The sequence below is a fragment of the Stereum hirsutum genome (assembly GCF_000264905.1).
Source record: "Stereum hirsutum FP-91666 SS1 unplaced genomic scaffold STEHIscaffold_2, whole genome shotgun sequence".
NCBI classification, from domain to species: Eukaryota; Fungi; Basidiomycota; class Agaricomycetes; order Russulales; family Stereaceae; genus Stereum; species Stereum hirsutum.
The window spans coordinates 1,094,158-1,116,758 of NW_006763132.1; the positions used below are offsets into that span (position 1 = coordinate 1,094,158).

Below are 22,601 nucleotides of genomic sequence, written 5' to 3' on the forward strand. Positions count from 1 at the left end.
ACCCGATACTGTAGCACGATGACGCTCGAACGATGGCCAGTGATAGCAGTGCCAAGCCTCACTGCTGCCTGACGCATAGAGATCGTTCAGCAAATTTACTGCGGCTCCATACAAGCACGTTTCGTGCTGATCTTCACCGTACGTTTCTGACCAATGAAATCCTCTGTATTGGCCGACCAGGGTGCGGCAATTGCGCGAGCGAGATCATCTGGGGATATCGCCTTGATGTCTTCGCATTGCGAGCCTACGATGAATGTTCGAATTCATCCCCCTGTTGACTGCGCCGCTGTCGCGGTCCTTTCACTGGTTTACTTGGCGGATATTGCTGCGGTTTTTACAGAGGGCTCCAGCGTCGATCCTGCACTTACAAAAGACCAGCTAAACAGTATGGAAAGTAAACACATCTCTTTTCTCTCTTGTCAACGCTCCCTTTGACTTTAACGATCCCCTCATCCTCGCCACAATGGTCCAGCTCTCTACACTTTTCTCCACTCTTACCGTCGCCGCGGTGGCCGGCTCCGCCCTTGCCCATCCTTCCGTTCACTCCCCTTCTGAACTCGAGTTCCAACGCCGCGCAAGGCGCTCGCTTGGGGACTGTCAATCACAGCTCAGGAAACGCGACGGTGTTGCTGTTCGATCCATGGCTCGCCGCCAGGCCTACGCCGACAGCATTCGCAAGGCCCGCGGACTTTCTACCGGTTTGTGTTTCCTACTTCATCACACGACTTCGACTCACACAACGCCACCTTGACAGGCCCTTTCAAGCGCGATCTGGCCACCGTCCTTGCCACCGACCACAAGTCGAACCTGACTGGTGTCACGAACAACACCGACGCTGCCACGCTTTTCGACACGGACAGCTCCTGCGTCCTCGCCCCTGAAGTGACCCAGGGTCCCTACTGTGAGTTATCGACAAAGTTCTCCTCATGAGAAAACATTTTCTGACGGATTTCATCAGATGTCGACGGCGAGTATGTCCGCTACGACATTCGCGAGGACCAGGAGGGCATTCCCACCTACCTCGACATTGAACTTATCGACGTCTCGACTTGCGAGCCCGTCCCCGATATCTACATCGATATCTGGTCTGCCAACGCTACCGGTGTTTATTCTGGAATTGGTAAGCATCACATTTGTCTGACCTTCTGTATGAAGGGCAGTAATTGATCCATTATTATAGTTGCTAGCGGCAATGGCGAATCCACCGACGCTTCTAACATCAACACTACCTTCATTCGTGGCATCCAACAAACCAATGAGGACGGCGTTGCGCAGTGGCTCACGATCTTCCCAGGCCATTACACCTCTCGTGCAACCCACATTCATCTTATCGCCCACCAGACCAATGCCTCGGTCTACGACAACGGTACTTACGTGGAGGTCAGTCACCTTTCGTAGCTCAAGGAAAACCAACGTCTGAACGTACATTCTCTGACAAACACTCCCTTAGAACACTGTCTCCCATGTCGGTCAGCTCTTCTTCGATCAGGACCTCATCTCTGAGGTCGAGGCAACGTCCCCCTACTCGACGAACACCCAAGACCTCACCGAGAACGCTGACGACAGCATCTTGTCGGAGGAGGCTGATGACATCGACCCTGTTGTCGAGTATGTTCTCCTCGGTGACTCGCTGTCAGACGGTGTCTTCGCTGTACGTCGTCTCCTGTCCACTCATGCGCGTACACACCGCTAATGACTGATCATGCCTATTTCATCAGTGGACCTCCATCGGTATCGACACCACTGCTGCCTACACAGTCACCCCGTCTGCGGACTACTACGAAACTGGCGGAGTTGCGAACTCCAACAGCGGCTCTGGCATGGGTGGTGGAGGCAGTGCGCCCTCTGGCTCCGCAACGGGCGTGCCCCCTAGTGGCTCCCTGTCTGGTTCTACCCCTTCCGCGACTTCCTCAAGTTAGAGGCCTGGACAGAGGGTGCGCTGACAATTGACATTATTTATTTATCCTTTCCGACACCTCCGGTCTTTCACCACTCCTGTCATTATTACCGTAATATATGGGGCGTCTGGCCATAAGTCTGATCTTTCCGAATTATCGGCTGTCACAATTGATATAATGCATTCAATACTCCATAATGAGTACAACCCATCGAGAGGCTCATGAAGCTTCGGCAGATCCAAATAGAGCACAAAGCACTTCTCGTGTTTCATACGCTACACATTATCAACACTTCCTCAACATAATCCTATGAAGTGAGGCATTTATCAGCTCTTTATCTATAGATGGGGTCAGAGGCTTGAGGCTTACGGCCATAATGCGATGGGTCTCCTTACTCGGATGCCTATGCATAGAGACGTATGAGTTGAACGGGGTTCTCTCGGGAGTCAATCGATACACCTACCCGTGAATCCAATAGAATGTATGGCTGGGATCTGCACATTCCCCGTCTGTCGAGTTCGCGGTAGCTGCACCCGGGATACAGGACCCGTTGCTCGTGTATCCGAAGGCCTCGTACCCAGGGTCTGTGCCTAGCACTCCATCCCAAATACGAGAAAGATCACCGAAGGCGACGTTCAACGGAGCCGTTGAGTTGATCCCTTGATTGAATGCGCTGAGCCCATCGAAGAGGGATTGTTTCCAAGCTTCGCCGCCTGCAGTGTGCGCTCCACGGCCGTAGACGTCAGTGACCAGGAAGGAGCGGGCGTTGGTGGGCGGGCTAGCGAGAAGTTGTATCTGCTGAAGGAGAACTTGGGCGTCTTCAAGAAGAAGATCGTCTCCGTTGGCTGCGAGGATTCCGTGTCAGTAGCCTACGATGTGGCGAGGAATTTACATTTGGTCCATACCCAAAGATTTCGCATTTGTCCAATCACTTTATATTGGGTGAGACTTCACAAAGAGAAAGCTTGAGAGTAAAACCGCTCACTTTATGCCGAAGAAGACTGTATAGAGAGTTGTTCTCGGATCGAACGTGTGTCCTTGACTCAGGAATAGCGACACTATCCGACGACATTTCTGTGACATGAGAAAGGTCGGATCAACGATGCAAGGGAGCTAAGACTGACCCTGCTGAAGGAAGTCGTGAGAGCTGTCTGCAGCTAGACTTGAATTAAACAAGGCTATGTCTACCACTGCCCCTGCCACCTGGTCATGTCGTGCTTAGATGTGAAAATGCTGAGAAAAGCTAGAAACGTCTGTTTACCGCATAGTCTGATAGTGTGGCGTTGATGTCGCGAGCTAAGTCCTCTATCCAAACCGGCCCGTTCGTCTGTCTATTCCCTGCACCATGGTATCAGAATCGCCGTACGGCATGCCACATAAAAAGAACTTACCGGCATGAGGGTCAGGAGGAATGACCACCGGTGGTAGAAGTGCAGAGCCGTTCTCGACTCCTGTGGTAAGTTATCAGTTGTACTGCATGACACGGAGCCCAGAGAAATCGTCTATGACCTCCGTCAGTGTAGCTATCCTTTTAGGCAAGACACATACGACCATGAGCGACTTGTTTTGTTTCTCTAAAAAAAAGTAGCAGAAGATAGAGCATAGACGCTCACTCCGAATGTGACGATGGTGCGAATTGCTGACAGGTCTATACCCGCATTCACATCGGTGAAATTCCCACCAAGAGTCCCACATTGAGGGTGAACAGCGAGATGGACGCCGTCATTGCGATCAGGGCTGGCGAAAGCGAACCGCGCCACAGCGGCCGCGACAAGAATGAAATATTCAGAAGCAGTCCCAAGCCTGAGGTATGCCATGATCTGCGCCCTAGTCCTGAGGAATCGAAGGACGTTACAGGTAGAATTAAGACTGCAAGGTCAACAAGAGAGAGGCTCACTATAAAGGGCAGAGCTAAGGTCCCAAGGCGGTCCGTCGACTGAGGCAGGTGAGTTCAGGCTATGGGCCGGATATCGGTCACGAGCTCAGCACAGAATGATTGTTCTCTGTTCTTGGAATGGTGTTCGGGACGCTCAACAGGTCATGGTGAAAACCTTCCGTTCATTCGAGTAGTACTTGTACATAGGAGAGCCGTAGAAGTCAAGATTAAGATAACTGGTGAGAGCATAATTGATGCATAAAGCGAGAGATTACAAGTCGGGATGCACAACGTGAAGTCCTTGTCAAGAGGAAACGAGGGGGATGCCTAGATTTATACTGACATCAGATGATCTGTCCACGAGGTCTCACTAAATAGAGAATATTGTGACGTAGTGGATAAGACATTTACACGGACCTGCCACATCTGCGCATTCGAGAGACAAATTCACGAACTAAGGAGACTAAAGCAAAGGTGTTGTGAATGTCATTTCCGACAATTGAAGTCAAGTCCAAGCAAGCGTACCGAAAGGGCACCGTGGGGATCTGTCTCTCCAAGCGCAGGCGAAGGAGCTCGCATACTAGGATCTAAAGAAACATCCTCTCCTTGGCCAGCGATTCCACCGTACGGGGCCAGATTTGGAGGATCTACAGAGCTTCTAGACGTAGACCCTACGAGGGCGGAGTTATCGATGGACACGCGGCGATGATGTCTGCTGGAGGACGCCCACGCCACCGGATTCCCCCTCCCTTCCGCTGGAGCCTGAGCCTGAGAATCTTCTCGTCGAGTGCGAGAGGTGCGTGAAGGAGCGTCTTGTGAACTGAATATGTCGTAACCCCGTGTGGAATCGTCGATGGGGAACAATGTCCTGCGAGTCGCCGAGCCGGGCAAACTTCTTGTAAAGTCTGCGCGTAGAGCCACAGGAGAGCTATTAATAAAAAGAGTGTGGCGCTTCTCTGGTGATGAAGCCATTCGAACATGGTCGGAGGGTATATTAATCGGTGGTGGGATGGTATGGCGAGTGAAAACAGGTGATTGCAAAATCTCTTGCAGGAGCGACCGGCCAGTATCAAGGACACTGAGATTGATGTTCAGCGGCGAGAGCGTTGATGCGTTGGCGTTGACGTTTTTGTTGCCTCTTCGAAAGTTTTTCTGCCTGTCCGATTCATCTTGTAAGTGAAGATTTGGTGGGATATTGAGATGGGTTCTTCCTACGTCGGGGTTTGATGCAGAAGATTCCGCATCTCCTGTAGGATCCTGTGTTTGTGCTGAGGCAAGTATGGCTGATGTCTGAAGAGGACTGTGGGATTGCGTTTCTGGGTTATCCGGAAATGAAGGTGGCGACGGATTCATTGGTGGTGGTTGGATAGCAGGTGTATCTTGCGCAGATTGTACAGGCTGTATCATGTCGGGGCTTGAAGATGACGATGGATTCGATGGTGGTTGGATAGCAGGTGTATCTTGCGCAGATGGTACAGACTGACTAGTGTCGGGGTCAGGTTTGGCTTTATTGCGACCCTTTTTGGCGCCCAAAGGTTCAGCCTCCGTCTGCTCTGTGGGGATGTCGGGGGAGGTGTGGAGGGCCGATGCCGGCGTATTGATCTCGGACGTTTCGTTGCCAGTGTGTGTCGTAGTTGTATCTGCGCCCTGCAAGCCGTCCGAGGATGCGTCTCCGTCGGCTATGTGGCCACCTGATATAATGAAAGGCGATACCGGAAAGGGATGTTAGTACTTCAGACTAAGGATTAACATGCTGGCCCTACGTGTATCCGCGGAAGTCTCATCATCTAGAATGTAACCAAATCTGCTCTGTAATCCACCGTTATCAGGAAAGAGAGGTATGCTATACAAGGACGGGGTGTTCGAGGAAACAAAAACGGCAGTAGGGCTGTCGAAAGGGCAGACGACAAGGCCCATGATGCTGGGAATGGAGGGCGATGCAAGTTCGGAATCGTCTTCTGGTCCACTTTCTGCAGCAAGCTCTTGTACTGCATACGAACCGCTTTCGTCGCGATCGTCTGCGACAATGGGGAGGGAGAACGGTAAGAAAAATGTTGGCGAGATTGGCGGAGGATGGAGCGCTGCCGATCCTGAGTCTGGTGAAGGGGGCGGCGAGGATGCTGTATGCGCATTTAGGTCATGCTCTGTCGAATCATATTCCCCGTCTTCTTCATCTGACTCATAATCAACAAGGGGCCTGAGGTTCAAGTTTTCGGACCCATTGCTACGAACGACATTGCTGAGACCATGACCATGGAAAGATGCCATAGAGTGTCCTATTGAGGAAAACACTTCGTTCCCCGAAGAGCCACCATCAGACTGGTCACCGTACTAGGATGGACAGACCGTTGAAAATAAGAAACACGACCCGGAGAATTCTCGTGCGGCGTACCTCGGACGGTGAGTCTGAATCTATGTCGCTTTCACTCACTTCTTCTGTGAGAGAATGATCATCTTGAACGTCATCCTCCTCCATCTGTCGAATCATCTGCATTTCGTATGTAGGAGAATATATTTGCGAAGGTGTCAGAGAGGATTCTTCGGCTTCCCCATCTGTCTGTGTATCACCCCAGTCCCAATCTGATATTTCAGGCTCAACGCCGGGTAGCAATTGCTCTACGCGAGCATTTGCTATTTGTTCAATTTGGGGCTGTATCAGATCAATTCCGTGAGAATACAAGCAAGGAAATCTTTGCTCACCGGCCGTTGCCAGATCTAACTCCTCCCATATATCTCTCAGTCCCGTCGGTTTTGAAGGGCTCATTATGGGACATGACGGTAAGACGTCCCAAATGGCGCGAAAGAGTGCCTTCCTTGGGTCCCCAGACTCGAAGATTCTGCGTGTGTAAAAAAGTAGAAGGATGGATAACCGAGTTGAACGTGGAATCATTGATAGTACTGACTCGTTGGTGCGGTAGGTCGTGACAAAAAGATAACCACCTATTTTGTCACGTTCGATGAAATCCCTGATCCTCCAGACAGAAGGGCCTTCTCTGGCACCAGGGTACCGGCCGGGGCCACTAATGAAGGCCAGCAAGTACTCCCAATCCCAGTATTTCACGTCGTTATCGACCGGTCTCTTTGCAACAAAGGTCAGAAAAAGACGGAGATGCCGAGCAGACTGAAAAAAGAACGTACGTACCTGTACAGTGATGCGAAGTCGCGAGGGGAGACGTTGACCGAACGAAGGCCGTGCTTGATGATTTCGATTGCCGAAGATCCCGCCGGTACGGGGACTCGAGAAGGTCTGAGTGGTGATATGTATGTCTGGTCTATACACCAGTCTTCGCCCACCTACCTCTGTGAAAAGAGGAGACGACGGCGCCTCTACCCATGCTCCAGGTGTTATTGGTGAAAAAGTCGACATAGCTGGTTTCGGTGGCGCTATGTCGTGGCGGTGGTGGCGATTCGCTTGATTCGCTTGAAACTACCCACGCTACACGGGCCTTGAAGCTTGAAAACGAAGCAGGACAAAGTACGAAGAGAATCGTTGGGATTAATGTTACAGAAACCAGAGAGTGCACGTCGTGGGTTCAGGAAGAGCTTGATAGAGGGCGAGAGTGTCAAGCAAGCGCATACGGAGAGCTTTTAGGAAGATGGGAGCTACGCAGTGCGGCTCCCATACCGAGACCTCGTGGCGAACCCACGTATCCTAGAGCGGTGAAATGAATCGCAAAAATAGGCTACAATACCAAATACGTGTAATCGTCGAACCATATTGATTGGGCGTAACATGTTCTGATTCGAGCGATGAGCAACTACATCTTCTTATCAGCTGAGGTTGACGCTTTGAGATGAAGGAACTAGCTCTTGAGGCGAGTGATCCCTTGTTAATTTGTGCTCAACCGGAGATCCACGAAAGGAGAGCATTTCAATCGAGCCCTCACGCAGGAACCAAGGTAGAGCGATTCAACCTTGACAAGCACTAAGCAGTGGCGAGGCCTGGGTCATGGTGTGAGTGCCATGGGATCTCCCATTTTCCGGGACGGGGACGGCGCCGACGAAGAGTCTCAGGCGACGATGAAAGGAACGAGTGGCGCAAGCAGCATGAGAGAGGTAAACAAATAAGGAGGTTCAAAGGAGCCTCGGGATATCCCGGAGGATGGCCGAGTAATGGGAGCCGCTGAGTTCGAAACGCAGATGATCTTGTGTTGTGGCTCTCGAGTGGCGCTTCGGATGCAAAAACAACACTACTCCGAGTCTATGTGAGAAGTTGAATTCCGGGATCTACGCCTGATCACGAAGGCGGAAGCTGGCCATGGTCTGGCCGACGCATGCGGGCGTTGGTTGAGTTTCTTCACTCTTTCTTCATCCCCACCTCGACGTCCATCCAGTTCAGTCTTCTTCAGAGTTCACGACCCTACCCCACATTCATTTACCACACATCGCTATGCCTAGCAACACTTCATACGCACAAAACATCGTGCAGCAAATAATAAATCTCATTCGCTCCTTATTTCGTCGTCTCTTATGTTCAATCCTCAATCGCTCGTTCGAAGACCAATCCCTCCCGCTGCCCACGATGGCATACCGCCCGCCGACCCCAGTTCGCCGTCACGATCTGTTCACAACAATACCCGGGAATAAACCTTCGGGGCTAAGGAAGCTGCAGCTGCAATTACACGACGGAGACCATTCCGCTCGGACCTCTGTCAGAAGGAAGACGCGACTCACTTGCGAGGTAAGGCAATTCCCCACCGACTCCTCCCTTCAAAAAGCTTGATCATTATTTTTGACGAACAGGAGGACGGAAAGATCCACTTTGAAAGCAGGACAAATATGGTGGCGATCTCACTTTCAAAAACCACGTTGGTGCCCGGACAATACGGCCGGTGCAAAGCTCCACCTTCCCTCACCATCGCTATCCCGCCACCCTCCCTGACGTTGGCCACGGTGATATCCCTAGCCAACCCTACTCCATTGGCGAAAGGGTTCTCCACTCCGGCACTTACAGACGACTCTGCATCCATGTCCGTCTCTGCAGCGCTGTACTCTCCATCGCCGACCGCATGTTCCATACGTTGTCCTAGCAGCACGACAACGGCGACGCCCATGAGCTCTGAAGTATCTCTTGGGGCTATTTCCGATCAGCCCACTGTCACATGGACATCGCCTCTGAAACGAGCAACGACGGAGAAGTCGTTTGTCAAACGTCCTATGCCTGGAGGCCCTGTCAGAACCAGAAGTCAGCGTCTTCGAACCCTGTCTGCGAACTTGAGCTTCGGGAACCTACTCGAACGTCCTTCCTCGCAGCGCCCTCCGTCTCAGAGTTTCACTCCCGGCACCCGAATGCGCCGGGTTTCTAGCTTCATCTCTCGATCTAGTGCCAAGGCACCAACGACCCCCTCACCTCCCTTCAGTCCCACCGACGACGCAGAAGCCACAAGCGACCCCTTCGCCATGAACGGAGAATCATACACGGTTCCCTCCGCGTTATCAGACCTCACTTCTAACGTCTACGACATCTCTGCCTTCACATCGAGAGGGTGTTCGCCCATATCGGAGAAGAAGAGTCCTAGGTCGATCAAGTCCTCGAAGTCGAGAACGAAGAGGATGAAATCCAAGGTCAACATCTACGACCTGTCCGTCCACGATGCGTGCACCGTCCCCCCTCGAGAAATGGGAATCGCGCGCAGGGAGAGGGCCAAGGAGATGAAGGCAAGGAGGAAAACGCGGGTCATCAGCGAGAGGCGCAGGTCCAAACGGTCTTCAAATCCTTCCGGTCTCGTCTTGGGCGGGAAGCGAAGTTCTGTTCCCCCTCCCTCAAGTTTACCCGCTGAAATCGCAAAACATCAATCAGTACCGTCTCCTGACCGGAAATCCTGTGTCATCGAACCACAGTCACGTTGTTCGATCGAGTCAAATCCTCGCCTCGAGCCCGGTGCGCTCTCTCGTCAGCCAGTCGAGCGCGAGACCTCAAAACAAAACCAGCAATCGGCGATCTACTCTACCACCGACGTGCGTCTCCTCCACGACCGCCACACCAGCGGGGTCCTGGCCACTTCATTGTTTACGGTCTCGTCACAACGTCACTCGCAAGGCCGACTTGGCTTACTAGTCCCATCGGACATCCCATCCATTCTCGAGGCAGGCAATATCCCCCTTGTATCTTCTCCAACACGGACATTCCGCGCGTCTATGCCGTCAACGAAGGAGAACGTGGCAGAAGTAGTCAATGAGGCGAACCACCGCTTCACCACAGGGGCCCGACCTCAAGGTCTCAAACCACTCTCGCTCCCGAAGCCCGCGTTCACAACACAGAGCAACGTCCGCTCTGTGCTCACCGCGTCTCCACACTCAAACATGCGCCCGTTCTCGTATCCTCCGCCTCGATATCAATCGGAACTGAGCTCCAACGCAGCAAACTCGATTCTCTACCCGGATTTTGACGAGAGCATCAAGTTGTCGGCACAGGGGCCTGCTCCGCGCCCAACGCCACGGAGTAAGCTGCGAGTCAATCATCGCAATACCATGGCGAGCGTATCTTTCAGCACGCTATCGAGCCAGACATCTCATTCTGAGGAGAACGATGACGAAGGGAAGAAGGCAAAGGTTGAGGAGTTACGGCGAGAGTTCACGCCTCTCGCCCTCCCTGATTTCGGTAGGCCGTTAACATCGAGGATGGAGTCAAGGAGTGGGTCAGACTCTGACGATAGTCTTGAGTCAAGCGAGGGGAAGAAGGGCGAAGAGTATGGGGTAGAGACCGAAGAAACGGACATGCGAAGGGAACGTGTGGCCGTTTTCGAGAAGGGGGTGTGGCCCAAGCTCATCGGCGGATATTGAGGCGAGATCAGTATTACCCTGGGGATATGTAATGGTTCTTCTGGAATTGAATGTTAGACATGATCATTTAGCGCAGCATATACCCGGATCGCACGAAATGAGTGACGCTGCATACGGCAAGCATCGAATATTGAAGGGGTCTATTCAGGTGTACGAAGACTATAAGGATGATCGTTTGAAGATCATAAATCGAAAGAGAATGCCAGAAGTTCATCGTTCACCCTCTTGTATGAAGTCGACTACGAGTTTTTGAAACTCAGCGGGACTATTCGCATAAGTTTAGGTCAATGTCGGTGCCACAACAGGCCACAACGGACTTTGAATGTAAAGCTTACCTCTCCGAGTGAACTGGAAGATAAAGAATGTATTGTAAACCAATGACCTTCATGACTGCACGCAGGGGGATGCTAACTTACCCCAGTGTCCCGTGTGCAGCGTCTTGATCTCCATGTCAGGAAACATTGCGTAGGCATGCTGAACATTCTTTTCGTTGATGTACCGACTCTTTTCACCTTTGATAAACAAAGTCCTCCCATAGTATAGCGCGCCGTCATCAGGATGATGAGGGAAATCTCCGATATTAGTTATGGACTCGCTGATGATTTTGAGTGGAATAGAGAACTTGAGGGGGTGACTATGAGCATCTAGGTTCGTTAGGAGGAACTGTCGAATCGGTGTCTCCTATGGATCATGAGACGAAAAGACGTCAATATCATATTATATCACCAATACTCGAATGCGGGGACGTAGCACAAATCGTGTAAGACGAGACGGATGGTTTAGAGCGACAACGTACCTTGACAAACTCATGAAGCATATGATCTGCCTCTTTACGTGTCTTCAGCTTCGCATCTTCAATCTTGTGCATGGCTTGAAGATACATCTCAAAGTCGGGAGATAGTCTTCCACGAGATGGTGCAATATCAGCGACGATGAGGCTCTTGATCAAGTCTGAAGGAAGGGAGGAAGAAAGCGCTACTGTCATGGCCACTTTCCCACCCCTTCATAAGTAATGAGCGAAAAAGTAGAGGATCAAGGGTGAAGTTGAACCAGACTAACATGGAATGCCCTAAAAGGGAGATATTGGAGAGGGAATGTTTGTCACACAGGTGCAGGACATCGGCGGCCATGGCATCGTAGGTCATGATATCGCTATGCGGAGAACTCCCATGGTTTCGGAGGTCCTGTAGAAATACATGTTACGCCCGTGATATGTCGAACTGGAATGATGGGCCACTCACGACTGTATATACCGGTCTGTGCAGGACCCGCGCGAACGACTTTGCCAACGACGTCCAATTGCGGCCCTTTCCACTGTCAATTGGGTTAATCGTATTCGACAGTATATGCCTCATACTTGAGGAGGTGTCTTACAAAAGACCATGAAGCAACAGGAGAGGCCCTACGCCGGGCTTCACTTGTTTTGGCTCGTAGACATCGAACTTGAGCTCTACGGGAACGGTATTAGTGGAGAGAAATCCTAGAGATTCGTAGCAAAATGAGTCAAGTGACCAGCTCAAAAAAACAGCTTAGAATGACTTCGGCATGGGACAAGGCGAGGGACTATAGCTATAGGTCTAAGAGAGTGATACACGAAACGGCGCGTGAGAGAGAGGGACATTGTGGCGAGAGGCGCGTCGATCGCGACGAAGGCACAAGCGACGCCTGCCCTAAAGCACCTTCCATATCGGGAAGCTCCAATTTTCTTCATCGCGTTCGGTCCACTGCTCGTCCTTTTTCTCGTCTTGCTCTCATCTCACCTTCTGCACCCCGTTGTCTCATGGTCACCAAATCGACTTCTTTCTCATCAAGCCGTGCGATCTTAGGCTGTGGGGAAACCGACAACGATTGAGATGGTGAGTCTTTCCCTCTTCGCATTCGGCGCGATGAAAAACCATATCGTTTACACCGGAGCGCCGTCGTACAACCATACGGCGGTGCAAAGACATGTAATTGTCATAGTTACACTGATCGGTTCTTCATTCTGTGCTTCATACTTTTCTCCAGCTAATCATCCTCTCATTTTAGATGTACCATCGACGACAACAATCGTCAGTGATATATCGTTAGGGAAAAAAAACTTGGTGAGTTTTTGTATCCTGCTCGCTTCTCTGGTTCTCTTCCTTCAGGATGAATCAAAAGCATTCAAACTAGAGTATATGAGGGCCACTTCGACCTCTTGATTTTAGCATACCTTTATCCACTGACCCCTCCATTTTGCTCTCTTTATTTCGTGTGTACTTATGCTCATTGACTGCTCTAGATGTCCTGTCTTCCCCATGTCGTTACCTCTGCCATGGGCATGCGTGTCTCCAGGTTGTGAGTACTTCTGTCATCATCCACACCCTTTCCATATGATGTTTCAAATGGATTTACCGCCTGACTCCGCCATACGTGGCGGGGATGTGACGACAAATCCAAGGCTGTTTTTTTAAAACTCTGATCTTCCTTGGTATCATTTTCGTCATTGCCTTTGACTGACATGCAATGCTCCAGATGATGGTTTGCCGTGTTCACCACATGTTAAATGATCTCGAGCAAGACTTAGAAGTACTCAGGTGAGCTCTCGCTTTTCACATTGACAACCAATCCTTTTCATGATGTTATTATCACGACGGTCTTCGTATCATCACTGCCGAAAGTGCCCGCCACAGCTCAATTTCTCGGGCAACCCCATCTGAACTTCTCTTTTACTACTATCTCTTTCTGTCGCGTATACAGTAACTGACCTTCTTGGTGTTTCAAGGGCTCTGCGTATCCCGGTTGCATTTCCATCCAATCGCTCAGTCCTCGATACCAGCGATACTTGGCTTTGGTCCGACCTCCCCTCAAGCGTGCTGGAGTTGTGTATGCCATGTCCTCGTCGTCCACGATAGATAGAGAGTGAGGTTACATGTTCAAGTGCAAGACGTCTGAGCTTGTATATAATCATACCTGTGAGTACCTTCAGCTTATGTGGGCGTCGTCGTCTCTCCAACTCTTCGCGTGATGAAATACAGAAAAAAATATCAACTAGAAGCTGTTGCTTAGCTTCGGCTTTGATTATATATTCCTGCTTTCCTGACTTCTTGCTCGCTCTTCAATTATATTGATGGAGCTCATTGCGCAGTGAGATATTTGCTGACAAGTGGTGTTTTTAGGCCATCCGAATTACTCGTCGTTCTATAGGATAGAGGTCGTCTTGTTGAGCAAGGGCGATGGTGGTTGTTCTCGTTTGTTGGTAGTTCGATCCTTGATCCTTGTATATATTGTATGTACCTTTGCCAATATAATATCTTCAACACATACTATCAACCATGCGCCTCGTGCGATTGAGCTTATGGGCCAGGGGCAGTTACGGGACGGTCGTAGATGCAAGCATCGTCGCACTGTCGTGCTGACAAGCTTGACCGTTGACCTTGGTATATCTCCTTCGAACCTTTGTATCACTGTCAATCTCCCATCAGTAACACTGGTTCGTCTGGCTCAGGGCAGGAATGCGCCTTCAATATCCGCTTCTGCCGTTCCGCGATACTTTTCTGTGAGGGCCTGTTTTCGTGTGGACAAGCATTGGATACGCTAGAATATCAGAAAGCCAAGGAGTTGTTGATGCCCCCTCCTGTGCGCTCTAGCTTCAGCAATACGACGCTGGTGAGAGATGGAAGGTTGGAACCGCGATTGTTCATCGTAGACCGCCCGAGCGCGCAACCCTGGACCACGGGTGCGCAAATCGCATTCCTACCGCGGACTTGACGGTGTACATTCATATATGTGAACGGGTCTGCGCATGCGGCCGCAGGGTACCGAGGTGCGGCAGGCTATTACGGTCGTTCTTGAGCGGCGTACCCACACCGCCCAAACAGTTGTTCCACTTTGGTTGGCGGATATACATTTTCTACGAAGCGGCTCGCTTGCCATGGAACTGCATGCAAGAGAAGATGGTCTTCGCTGCATGCATGCATGCATGAACCTGGACGCGGTGTCCTAGCCAATAGCAACGCCTTACAACCGAGATTGTAGGCCGCTGAACGGCTCTAACTTATGAGACATCAGAGCTCCGAAGGGAATGGCGGAAAGCCAGAAGAAGCAGGTCTTAGAAGCACTGTGTCAACGGCAGCCTGTGCACAGATGACTGGAAGGGCGGGATGCAGGCCAGATGCCGTTGCATGAATGTCATAGTCCACATCCGGAGACCTTACATCTTGCTTTCACCACTTGTTCCCCACAGGATGCTTCTCGAATCTCACAATGCCCACCACTCAGCCTCTCAGAGCGATCTGATGCTATTTACTTCATTGTCCTTATGGAGGCTGCGTGAAAAGTGGTGTCAGAATACAGATCATCACACACAGCCTAGAGGCACTTTGTTGTACTCACATAGTGAGCGGACCGGACATGCCATTCTTCAGTTTGCGATCATCGTGATGATGCCAGAAACCTTGGGTGGAGCCCTATCTCACTAACACCTATCACCGCTCGTGCTCTCTCTGAAACAAGTCGCTGTCGTTTCACAGGCCCCATCATGATATACAAACGCCGACGGGCGCCTGGCCATAATTACTCTTTGAAGTCTACAGTGACATGATGTCCAACAGAAACGTAACACTCCATGACCGTGTCAATCAGAAAGCAGGGGCCTGATGCTGAGATGCCGACTTCTGCCCCTATACTTGGAATACAACGCAACAAGCGGAGCCCGAGGTGCCAGTGTCATCGTTTGGATTAACTCCATGGACAGTAGCTCACGCCATAAATCTGCCCCAGTGAACAGTTGAGATGATATACCGTGTTCGGATGCTCCGGATGTTGATCCTAGCAAGGATACAGACGGCAGGAAGATACTGAATGGACCGTGTCCGACTCGGAATCGCACAGTAACGATGTTTTGATGCGGCCTTTCTCCTGAGATCTCCTGGTTCGCTTTGAATGCATAAATGATGAGGTTGAAGCACGCATCGCCATAAGCTAATGCAACTATAGCTAACATCCACCCCTTGATTCCCGGCTGTCAGTTGTCTATATGCTTCCATGAAGGCACTAGGTAAATACTTACGGTTCTCTCGGTCTATCGGAATTGCATGCTTGCAAGGAAAACTCCGTCGTGGGATGCGCATCACTGATACTCCCGCTGTAACTAATAGGAATTCCTCGAGCTCACCGAATCTGACAGTGGTGAATTGTTCAAAGTTGTGCTTACTATAAGGAAAGCATCGGTGCCAGGGGGCGAGGGTTCCCGGGCGACTCTACGTTTAGTTGTCTCATGCGAACTGTAGCTCCGGTGAATCACTGATTTACACCAATGTTTGAACGGGGATCGACAATACCTACGCCACAATCGCGCCACTCATGAGATGTGCGAAGGAATGAGCCAAGCTCCTGGGTCGCTCGACTTGAATCATTCAGGCCCCGCCGACGCCAATTACGCGGCTGTTTGCGCGAGTGGCTCAAGTACAAACTTCTTGAGCTCTCACAAAGGTTGACGCTGTCGCGGTGAGCATGGTTTTTTTAATTCGCTGCGATCTCATTCGTACATTTCTATCAAATTTACTCTACCCATTCTTATCGTGAGCGCGGCTGACTCCGAACACCTTCCCCCGTCTAAAGATTTTGTCTGACTGCTGCCAGTGGCAGTGAGCCGCAGAGGGTGACCCACCATGTTTCCACGTGGGATCTCGACAGCAGCGCCTAGCTTTGGCTTTGCTCGCCCACTTATAACATATTCTGAGCGTGCTCGGTCGGTGGCGTCAAACGGCATTGTTGTCATTCGCCGCGGTATTCGGAGCAGCAGCGAGGGACTCCCAGTTCCGCCCCCTCTACAGAGCTTGGTAACCTCTCAAGAGACGCAAGCTGCCCGTGGCTGGCTCGAAAAGTTCAAGGGTATTACCATCCCAAAAGACGTAGTTGAGGTCACCTTTTCGCGGAGTTCTGGGCCAGGTGGGCAGGTTCGTGTTTTCATTTACATAGCAATTGTGATCGCAGACATGAATGTGATGACGTTTTCCTCCGAAGAACGTCAACAAGGTGAATACAAAAGCAACACTGCGATGCCCTTTGGATGCCTTATGGATTCCTCCGTGGGCAAAGGACGGCCTTCGTAGATCCGTACGTCCCAGCCTGTTGCGTGTGTTCCGCGTTACCTACCTGATGATGTGTCTTCAATACAGCCACATTTCGTCTCGTCCTCACATTCGCTTTTAATAACATCCACCACCACCCGTTCTCAGTCGCAGAATGTAGATGATTGCTTACTGAAGGTAGAGATCTTGGCCTTCGGATGTAGTCAGCGTGCTAAAATGACCACCATCGCCACAGCTTCATAATCTGATCGTGTCTATGGCCGCCTCATCTATTCAGAACGAGCCTACCGAGCAGCAGAAGGACCGCGTGCGAGGGCTTGAACGAGCGGATAAAGCCAGGCGTCGTGCAGACAAGGACAAGAGGAGCCAGGTCAAACGAAATCGCTCCGGCCGCGACTGGGATTAAGATGCATGGTACCCCCATCCCGTCAGACTTTCGCCTGAATGGTCTTCTTTGACACAATGTCTCTCGACGATCCTTTTCGCTTGAATATTCGTCGACCCTGTCTTCTGCCCATTTCGCCATATGACGAGAATAATCTACCCAGGTGTCTAGACCGTCTACTCTGTAGGTGTCAGAATCCTACGCCACCTATATTATGCACTGGAAATGGAGTACCGATTTTCAACGGTCGGTAGTCAGAGAGACTTGGACTCGCCCAGGTTCTCGTTACTTCATACTTGATAGTAAATATATATCACAATTTTGATTTGTGCCCTGTCTGACCTTTGCAGGACTCTTCGCCATAATTTGTTATAGGCTCGGGTTGAGTTCCTGCCCTTGTCCCAATGATGCATCTTTGATACACGAGGATACTCGTGTACGTTCACAACGTTGTTGGATGTGTACAGGGCTCAGCTACTTTGGCTGTACCTTGCCCTACTCTGTCCTAGTCTGTAATCTGGAGGGAATTCAAGTTTTGACATCCTCTTTGAAGCCCGCCGGTCGCACACGAGGAGAGTAAGTCGCCGTGTTTCCAGAGGCGCTAGATGGAGTCCACAAATTCCTATATTTCTTCGAGTTGATGACGCCGAGGCGTTGGTAGAACGGAATAAGTTCGTTCGTAGTCAAGAATCACCACATCAGTGATTTGCTCTCTCAGCGTGCTTCCGACGAAGGACACCCTTTTAGCCTTTCTGTTTTGGCGTGGGGAACTACCGGGAACCACGTACGGCAGAGCATGTGAAGGTGATGTCTGCTGTCCCTTGCGGCTTCTCTGGCCTGGAAAACGTCAGGTCAGACGTGTTGCTCGAAAGCCTTCTGGTAAGCTTTATCACACGAGAGAAGTAGAAAATAATATAGTAATGATGTGGTGCATGCGCTCTGGCGCGTGTCGAAGTGGGGCAACGATGGATATTGTGAACAACAGATACGAGATCCTCATATGTATCATAAAAGCATGTTGGACGTCGTGAGGTATCAACAACTGGAGCATACAAACCAACGTATCAGTACAAGTAGCAAAACAGACTGTCCCAAAGTAGGGAAGATAAAGCAGGACAAGGGTATATAGAGTAAAACAATCACGAGTCATGATGCTAAGTTACTCGTGAGACATCTACACGGGCGTATAAAATCGGCAAAACAAAGATAGCAAGGTCCCAATGAGAGCGAATACACAAGATTGGAAGGTAGAAATGGAACACCAGCGCATCACGAGTAGTGTGAACATGCTGAAAGTCGTCCGCGGACATCAAAGAATAATAGGTGTCATAGGCCCCAGATGCAATCGAGCCGAAGGCTCAGCGTCTCAAGCAGAAACGGTACGCCGTGTAATCATGATCATGAGCTTGGAGTCTTGCTCTCGCCTCCTCAGAGAGGCACGGTGACACGAAACCGCCTACGCTGTTATTTTTGGGGAACCATCAGCCGAGCCGTGATTGGAGCGCTTGCGCGGGGGCAGTCCGGAAACACTCTGGTCCTGATGTAAAGTTGTTAGAACTGTGCATAGCAACATGTAAGCGAGCAGGTAGAACACACGAACCTCATCGTCCCAGTGGCGAGCATGTTTGCGTTCAGGCGGAGAATTATGTGTTGCCACTCGTTCTGGCACACGAGGACTCGAATTCGTGCTCTGTGGAGAGGTGGTGCGAGAAGCCGATTCAGCGTGTTCATATCGTTCGGTATCCCACGCGTATGCGGGGCGCATGGGCGCGCTGTGGTCCGCGGTGCGAGGGCGCCCAGCACTATTGACGTGATGGGGTCTTGGGAGGTACTGAGAGTAACGTGGCAGTTCGCTGTCTGATGAGAAAGATTCCTTGCGCGGGTAGGGATCTGTAAATGAGTATGAGCTGTCAATTGATAATGCTTGAGATGGGAGCCTTTGACGAGCGTACCAAATTGTGGTTTTTGCCGTAGGATGACGGTGACAAGTCCGTCACGGCGGTCCTCTTCTGCTGCTACTGCCTGCCATGCTCTACGTTCTGCTTCTATGGAGGCGGTATAGACTGCGAATGCATCCTGCGTATCCTTTTGTGCCTGTCGTAATGTAGTCCTTGCATGTTGAAGGAGGCGTCCTGTTACAAGGTGAGACAATACTCAAGAGACAAGAGACAAAACGGCTGACTGGATGTATCGAGCTCCTCCTCGTAGGTGCTCACTATACGCGGACTAACCGCTTTGACATGATTGGCGTAGGCCACCGCTTGGACAGGATGCTGAGTATAATGAGGAGCAGAGGTTTCTACAGCGTCTCATCAGTTTGTAAACAACGAGGGATAGTATATTGACGCACCGTTAGAGATATACGGCGGGTTGGTATCATCCCAGCCTCCATCAGATCCATTTGTCATGGAGTCATCGGAAGGCTCAGGTGTTTCCGAGTCCGGCAAAGAATGGCGAACATGGGGCGCATAGCGTTTGCTCACAGCCGTATGTCGAAGTCGGGGATTATGTGGGATGCCAGCAGCCTGTCGCTCAATAAACTTCCTGAGGAAGGTGAGCTCGACGTCGTCCGGCATGATATAAGGTGGCCCCTTGATGTCTCCGCGCTGCATCAACAACTCCAAATGGGACATGACTTTGTCCTTCAATTGCTGTAGCCATTCGTGCACTGAGATAGCAATGAATAATCAGGGACGAGTTCAGTCGACGCTCAAGATCGAACGCACATTCCATATGGTCCTGTTGAACGAAAACGAAAGCAGTTCAGTATCATCGTGACAGTGAGACGTAAGGCTCGCCTACTTGGTCAGCTGTTGCGTCGTAATCCTGCCGTCTGCGAGCCTTGCGCCAGTATGTTTTTGTCAGCTTGAGCGCATGATTTACTTCATGGTCGAGGCGGCGATACCAGTCGCTCGCCTGTCGGTTGAGCAGAACAGTCAGAACGCCAGGCTGAACGCGCAATTGTAGCGAGCAGCGTCCTTCATTGTCGGGCGGGCTTAGAACGCCCTTCTGGCCTTGATAGAATGTTTCAGGAGTTGACTCGATGGCATGGGATACGAAAGTATCTTACCTTGATTCCCACGTGTAGCGCCTCTGGCGACATTGCCAATATCAGGCCAAGGTAGATCGTCTGCCATCATGAGGAACGAGGTAATAATATGGTCTGTGAGGACGAGGGTGTGCGGTCAGAACCAAGCGAGAGCGTGAGAAGAGGGATAAAGCAATGGAGAGCTCTATGCAAACAAAGGAAATGGGGTCGAAGGCGGGTCTACAGCGAAGAATGAATGCTTTATAAAGCGAATTCCAAGCACCGCCAAATAGAACTTCGAAGGCACCATACGCCGCGCATCGTGACTGGACCGTTCAGATTGATGGAGATGGGGTCACAGACACCGCATTGAGACATTGACGTACCTGTTCGACGACACATCTGCATCAACGTTGAGAGACGGTTGTATGATATGGAGGATAGAAGTCGGCCGTGGAAATTCCCTGTAACATGTTCAAGTTGAGGAGATGCGTGATGTTGGGATCAATCTCGACCCGATTCCGTTACGGTACCTTTCCCATCGCTCCGGAAATTCGGTAACTTCGCTTTCCCCCGAGCTCGGACGCGGCCCAAACGCCCGGCGGCGACCCAAATCACAGCGGCCATCCTTTTACCTCGAACAGCGGGCTCTCCTCTTGCTGCCCGTCCACGCCCTCACCTCGCGGTATACCCATGATGGTTCTACATGATCCACACACCAACCTTCTTCTTACTTGGCCTGCGGCTCAAAGACCGGCGATCGACCATAATTTCGACGCGCAACGGCCGTAGTCGAATTAACTTCTAAATCGCTTATGTAGGCCGACACCATGCGCAACGTTTCTTCTCGTTCGACGCACATTCCGTGTCTGATGCATCGATGCTACTGGAGCCGTCGGGTACATTGCTGTTGAGCTGACCCCTTTTGAGCTTTCTCGACAGATGACTTTGGCTTCTGAGCTCTCTTTGAAAAGGCTCTCGCTTTGGCATTCCCAACGCTTCAATAACCAATCGGGCCGCCGCTAGGCCCTCTGACAGGTGACTGTCATGTCCTTACGGATAGCTCTGGACCTCGGACACGCATGGGAACTGAATCTGTACCCTTGCCCCATCTGTGGCGAAGTTTACCTACAGATTCCCTCGCCGCACAACCACACCCCTTCCTAAGGTTTTCCGTCGTAAGCTGCACAGTCATCTTATCGAATCTACTTGACATCATTCTTGAAAAGGTTTTGCTGGTGTAGTCAGGATATTATTTACTATTGCCAAAAGCGTCCAACGCCGATGGTAGGCCAGCATACACATAGCTTGAATTGTGTCTCTTTGGGCCTGACGAGTATCGATCCTCGTGGACTCCATGCACAGACCTGACTTCGCAGTGCCGCGCTGATTTGTGATACTCAGGTCCATTTTCTGTCGTTACTTTGCCTTTGCTAGCAATGCCAGTCGACACCGATCAAAATGACCATTCATCCGATGCCAACGGGACAAACTCAATACTTCCTGCCTTTCGCAGATCACGTCTCCAACTTATTTAATCGCGCTCTCAGAGTCCTTCTCGGCATTCAGTCTGGTATCTGTGCACGGATAATGTTGTTGATGAATGTGTCCCATAGATGCAGTATCCATGAACGCAACCATCAAGATGTTTCGTCTGGACATCAAGACGTCTGTTCCCAGAGGGTCGCATTTGTACGTGTGTCACGTCGCCGAGGAACAGGCCTGGCACAACATCATCGACGTTTTTTGTGGCGTCTCAAAGCCCGTTGTGGTGATGGGAAGATGCATGACCAACTTCTCGTACCAATGTTGAGACTGCGCCCTGACGTGAGATGAGATTTGGATTTGGAACTGGATCTGTTATCCATCAAGTACTTTCGATGTGCGAATTTACTGAAGCGGCATCACCGTTCACTGGAAACCTGATACTAGTTCCATTCGTGGAACCTTGAGGTGCACATTTATATTGGTCTTGAAGTCCAGCAGTGAGCCCTAAATGCACCGAGTGATGATCATGATCATGTATGCCAGTGATAGCGAGAATCATCACGAAGTCCGAACTTGTGGATGAATTACTGCCAACGGTCATTGTTTTGTCAAGGCTGACGCATCATCGGATTCCTTTGGCCAGCCGAGAGAAGATTGAGTATTGCTCTAGAGCATGGTATGCAGGAGAGCAATGTACCACCGTGTGCTTTGAGCATTCTTGTCGTCGTGACTGAAACAGTGTACGGCATGACTTGAAACCAGCCGTCGAGACCGCATAATCGGGCAGACTTCATCAAAGCGATGGCAGCTGCTTCAGAGGTGTCAGAGCATGCATTCACCAGATGCACCTCTGAGATTCTTCAGTGACAATTATGCTGCAGAGATGACAGTCGAGCCCATCGCACGCTGGAATGCAGCACAAGGTTGCTCAGTGATGTTCTGAAAGATAGAAGCGAAAGTACTGTGTGCTCGAAACTCCCGGGGGAAGTGCCTACTTTGGGTCTCTTGGTTTCCGGTTCCGTACAAGTAGAGCGGGGAGACGCTCGGGATCCATTCGTACGAGGAGCCGCGGAAGATTAGTACGCAA

At 50.9% G+C, this 22,601-nt stretch overlaps 8 protein-coding genes across 8 annotated transcripts; 4 read left to right on the top strand and 4 right to left on the bottom strand.

The window, feature by feature from the left end:
• Positions 1 to 463: 463 nt before the first annotated feature.
• On the top strand, positions 464 to 1,919 carry STEHIDRAFT_127938 (aromatic compound dioxygenase; the record flags this gene model as incomplete). Its single annotated transcript, XM_007299698.1, has 6 exons — positions 464 to 698; positions 755 to 901; positions 959 to 1,120; positions 1,181 to 1,380; positions 1,451 to 1,651; positions 1,719 to 1,919. The coding sequence occupies 6 exons, from the start codon at positions 464 to 466 to the stop codon at positions 1,917 to 1,919; spliced, it is 1,146 nt and encodes a 381-aa protein (XP_007299760.1).
• Positions 1,920 to 2,267: 348 nt separating this feature from the next.
• STEHIDRAFT_34624 (uncharacterized protein) lies at positions 2,268 to 2,714 on the bottom strand (the record flags this gene model as incomplete). Its single annotated transcript, XM_007299162.1, has 2 exons — positions 2,268 to 2,301; positions 2,362 to 2,714. Coding segments are annotated over 2 exons (387 nt in total), but the record flags the coding sequence as incomplete, so codon positions are not given.
• Positions 2,715 to 3,141: 427 nt separating this feature from the next.
• On the bottom strand, positions 3,142 to 3,715 carry STEHIDRAFT_50118 (uncharacterized protein; the record flags this gene model as incomplete). The annotated part of the gene is made up of 3 exons (XM_007299336.1): positions 3,142 to 3,236; positions 3,290 to 3,341; positions 3,506 to 3,715. The coding sequence occupies 3 exons, from the start codon at positions 3,713 to 3,715 to the stop codon at positions 3,142 to 3,144; spliced, it is 357 nt and encodes a 118-aa protein (XP_007299398.1).
• A 4,581-nt stretch (positions 3,716 to 8,296) lies between these two features.
• On the top strand, positions 8,297 to 10,582 carry STEHIDRAFT_136830 (uncharacterized protein; the record flags this gene model as incomplete). Its single annotated transcript, XM_007299699.1, has 2 exons — positions 8,297 to 8,455; positions 8,518 to 10,582. The coding sequence occupies 2 exons, from the start codon at positions 8,297 to 8,299 to the stop codon at positions 10,555 to 10,557; spliced, it is 2,199 nt and encodes a 732-aa protein (XP_007299761.1). The 3' UTR covers positions 10,558 to 10,582.
• Positions 10,583 to 10,941: 359 nt separating this feature from the next.
• On the bottom strand, positions 10,942 to 11,957 carry STEHIDRAFT_48532 (alpha/beta-hydrolase; the record flags this gene model as incomplete). Its single annotated transcript, XM_007299205.1, has 5 exons — positions 10,942 to 11,238; positions 11,354 to 11,558; positions 11,617 to 11,741; positions 11,799 to 11,871; positions 11,932 to 11,957. Coding segments are annotated over 5 exons (726 nt in total), but the record flags the coding sequence as incomplete, so codon positions are not given.
• A 370-nt stretch (positions 11,958 to 12,327) lies between these two features.
• Positions 12,328 to 13,830, top strand: STEHIDRAFT_144398 (uncharacterized protein). Its single transcript, XM_007299700.1, has 6 exons — positions 12,328 to 12,413; positions 12,586 to 12,641; positions 12,821 to 12,876; positions 13,054 to 13,115; positions 13,304 to 13,493; positions 13,698 to 13,830. The coding sequence occupies exons 4-5, from the start codon at positions 13,054 to 13,056 to the stop codon at positions 13,431 to 13,433; spliced, it is 192 nt and encodes a 63-aa protein (XP_007299762.1). The 5' UTR covers positions 12,328 to 12,413; positions 12,586 to 12,641; positions 12,821 to 12,876; the 3' UTR covers positions 13,434 to 13,493; positions 13,698 to 13,830.
• Positions 13,831 to 16,014: 2,184 nt separating this feature from the next.
• STEHIDRAFT_90800 (uncharacterized protein) lies at positions 16,015 to 17,328 on the top strand. Its single transcript, XM_007299640.1, has 5 exons — positions 16,015 to 16,026; positions 16,141 to 16,478; positions 16,546 to 16,638; positions 16,701 to 16,790; positions 16,849 to 17,328. Exons 2-5 carry the CDS (start codon positions 16,191 to 16,193, stop codon positions 17,017 to 17,019), a joined length of 642 nt encoding a protein of 213 aa, XP_007299702.1. The 5' UTR covers positions 16,015 to 16,026; positions 16,141 to 16,190; the 3' UTR covers positions 17,020 to 17,328.
• Positions 17,329 to 18,454: 1,126 nt separating this feature from the next.
• On the bottom strand, positions 18,455 to 20,135 carry STEHIDRAFT_152583 (uncharacterized protein; the record flags this gene model as incomplete). Its single annotated transcript, XM_007299701.1, has 8 exons — positions 18,455 to 18,535; positions 18,599 to 18,888; positions 18,951 to 19,130; positions 19,181 to 19,297; positions 19,349 to 19,666; positions 19,725 to 19,737; positions 19,801 to 20,012; positions 20,069 to 20,135. The coding sequence occupies 8 exons, from the start codon at positions 20,133 to 20,135 to the stop codon at positions 18,455 to 18,457; spliced, it is 1,278 nt and encodes a 425-aa protein (XP_007299763.1).
• Positions 20,136 to 22,601: the final 2,466 nt, after the last annotated feature.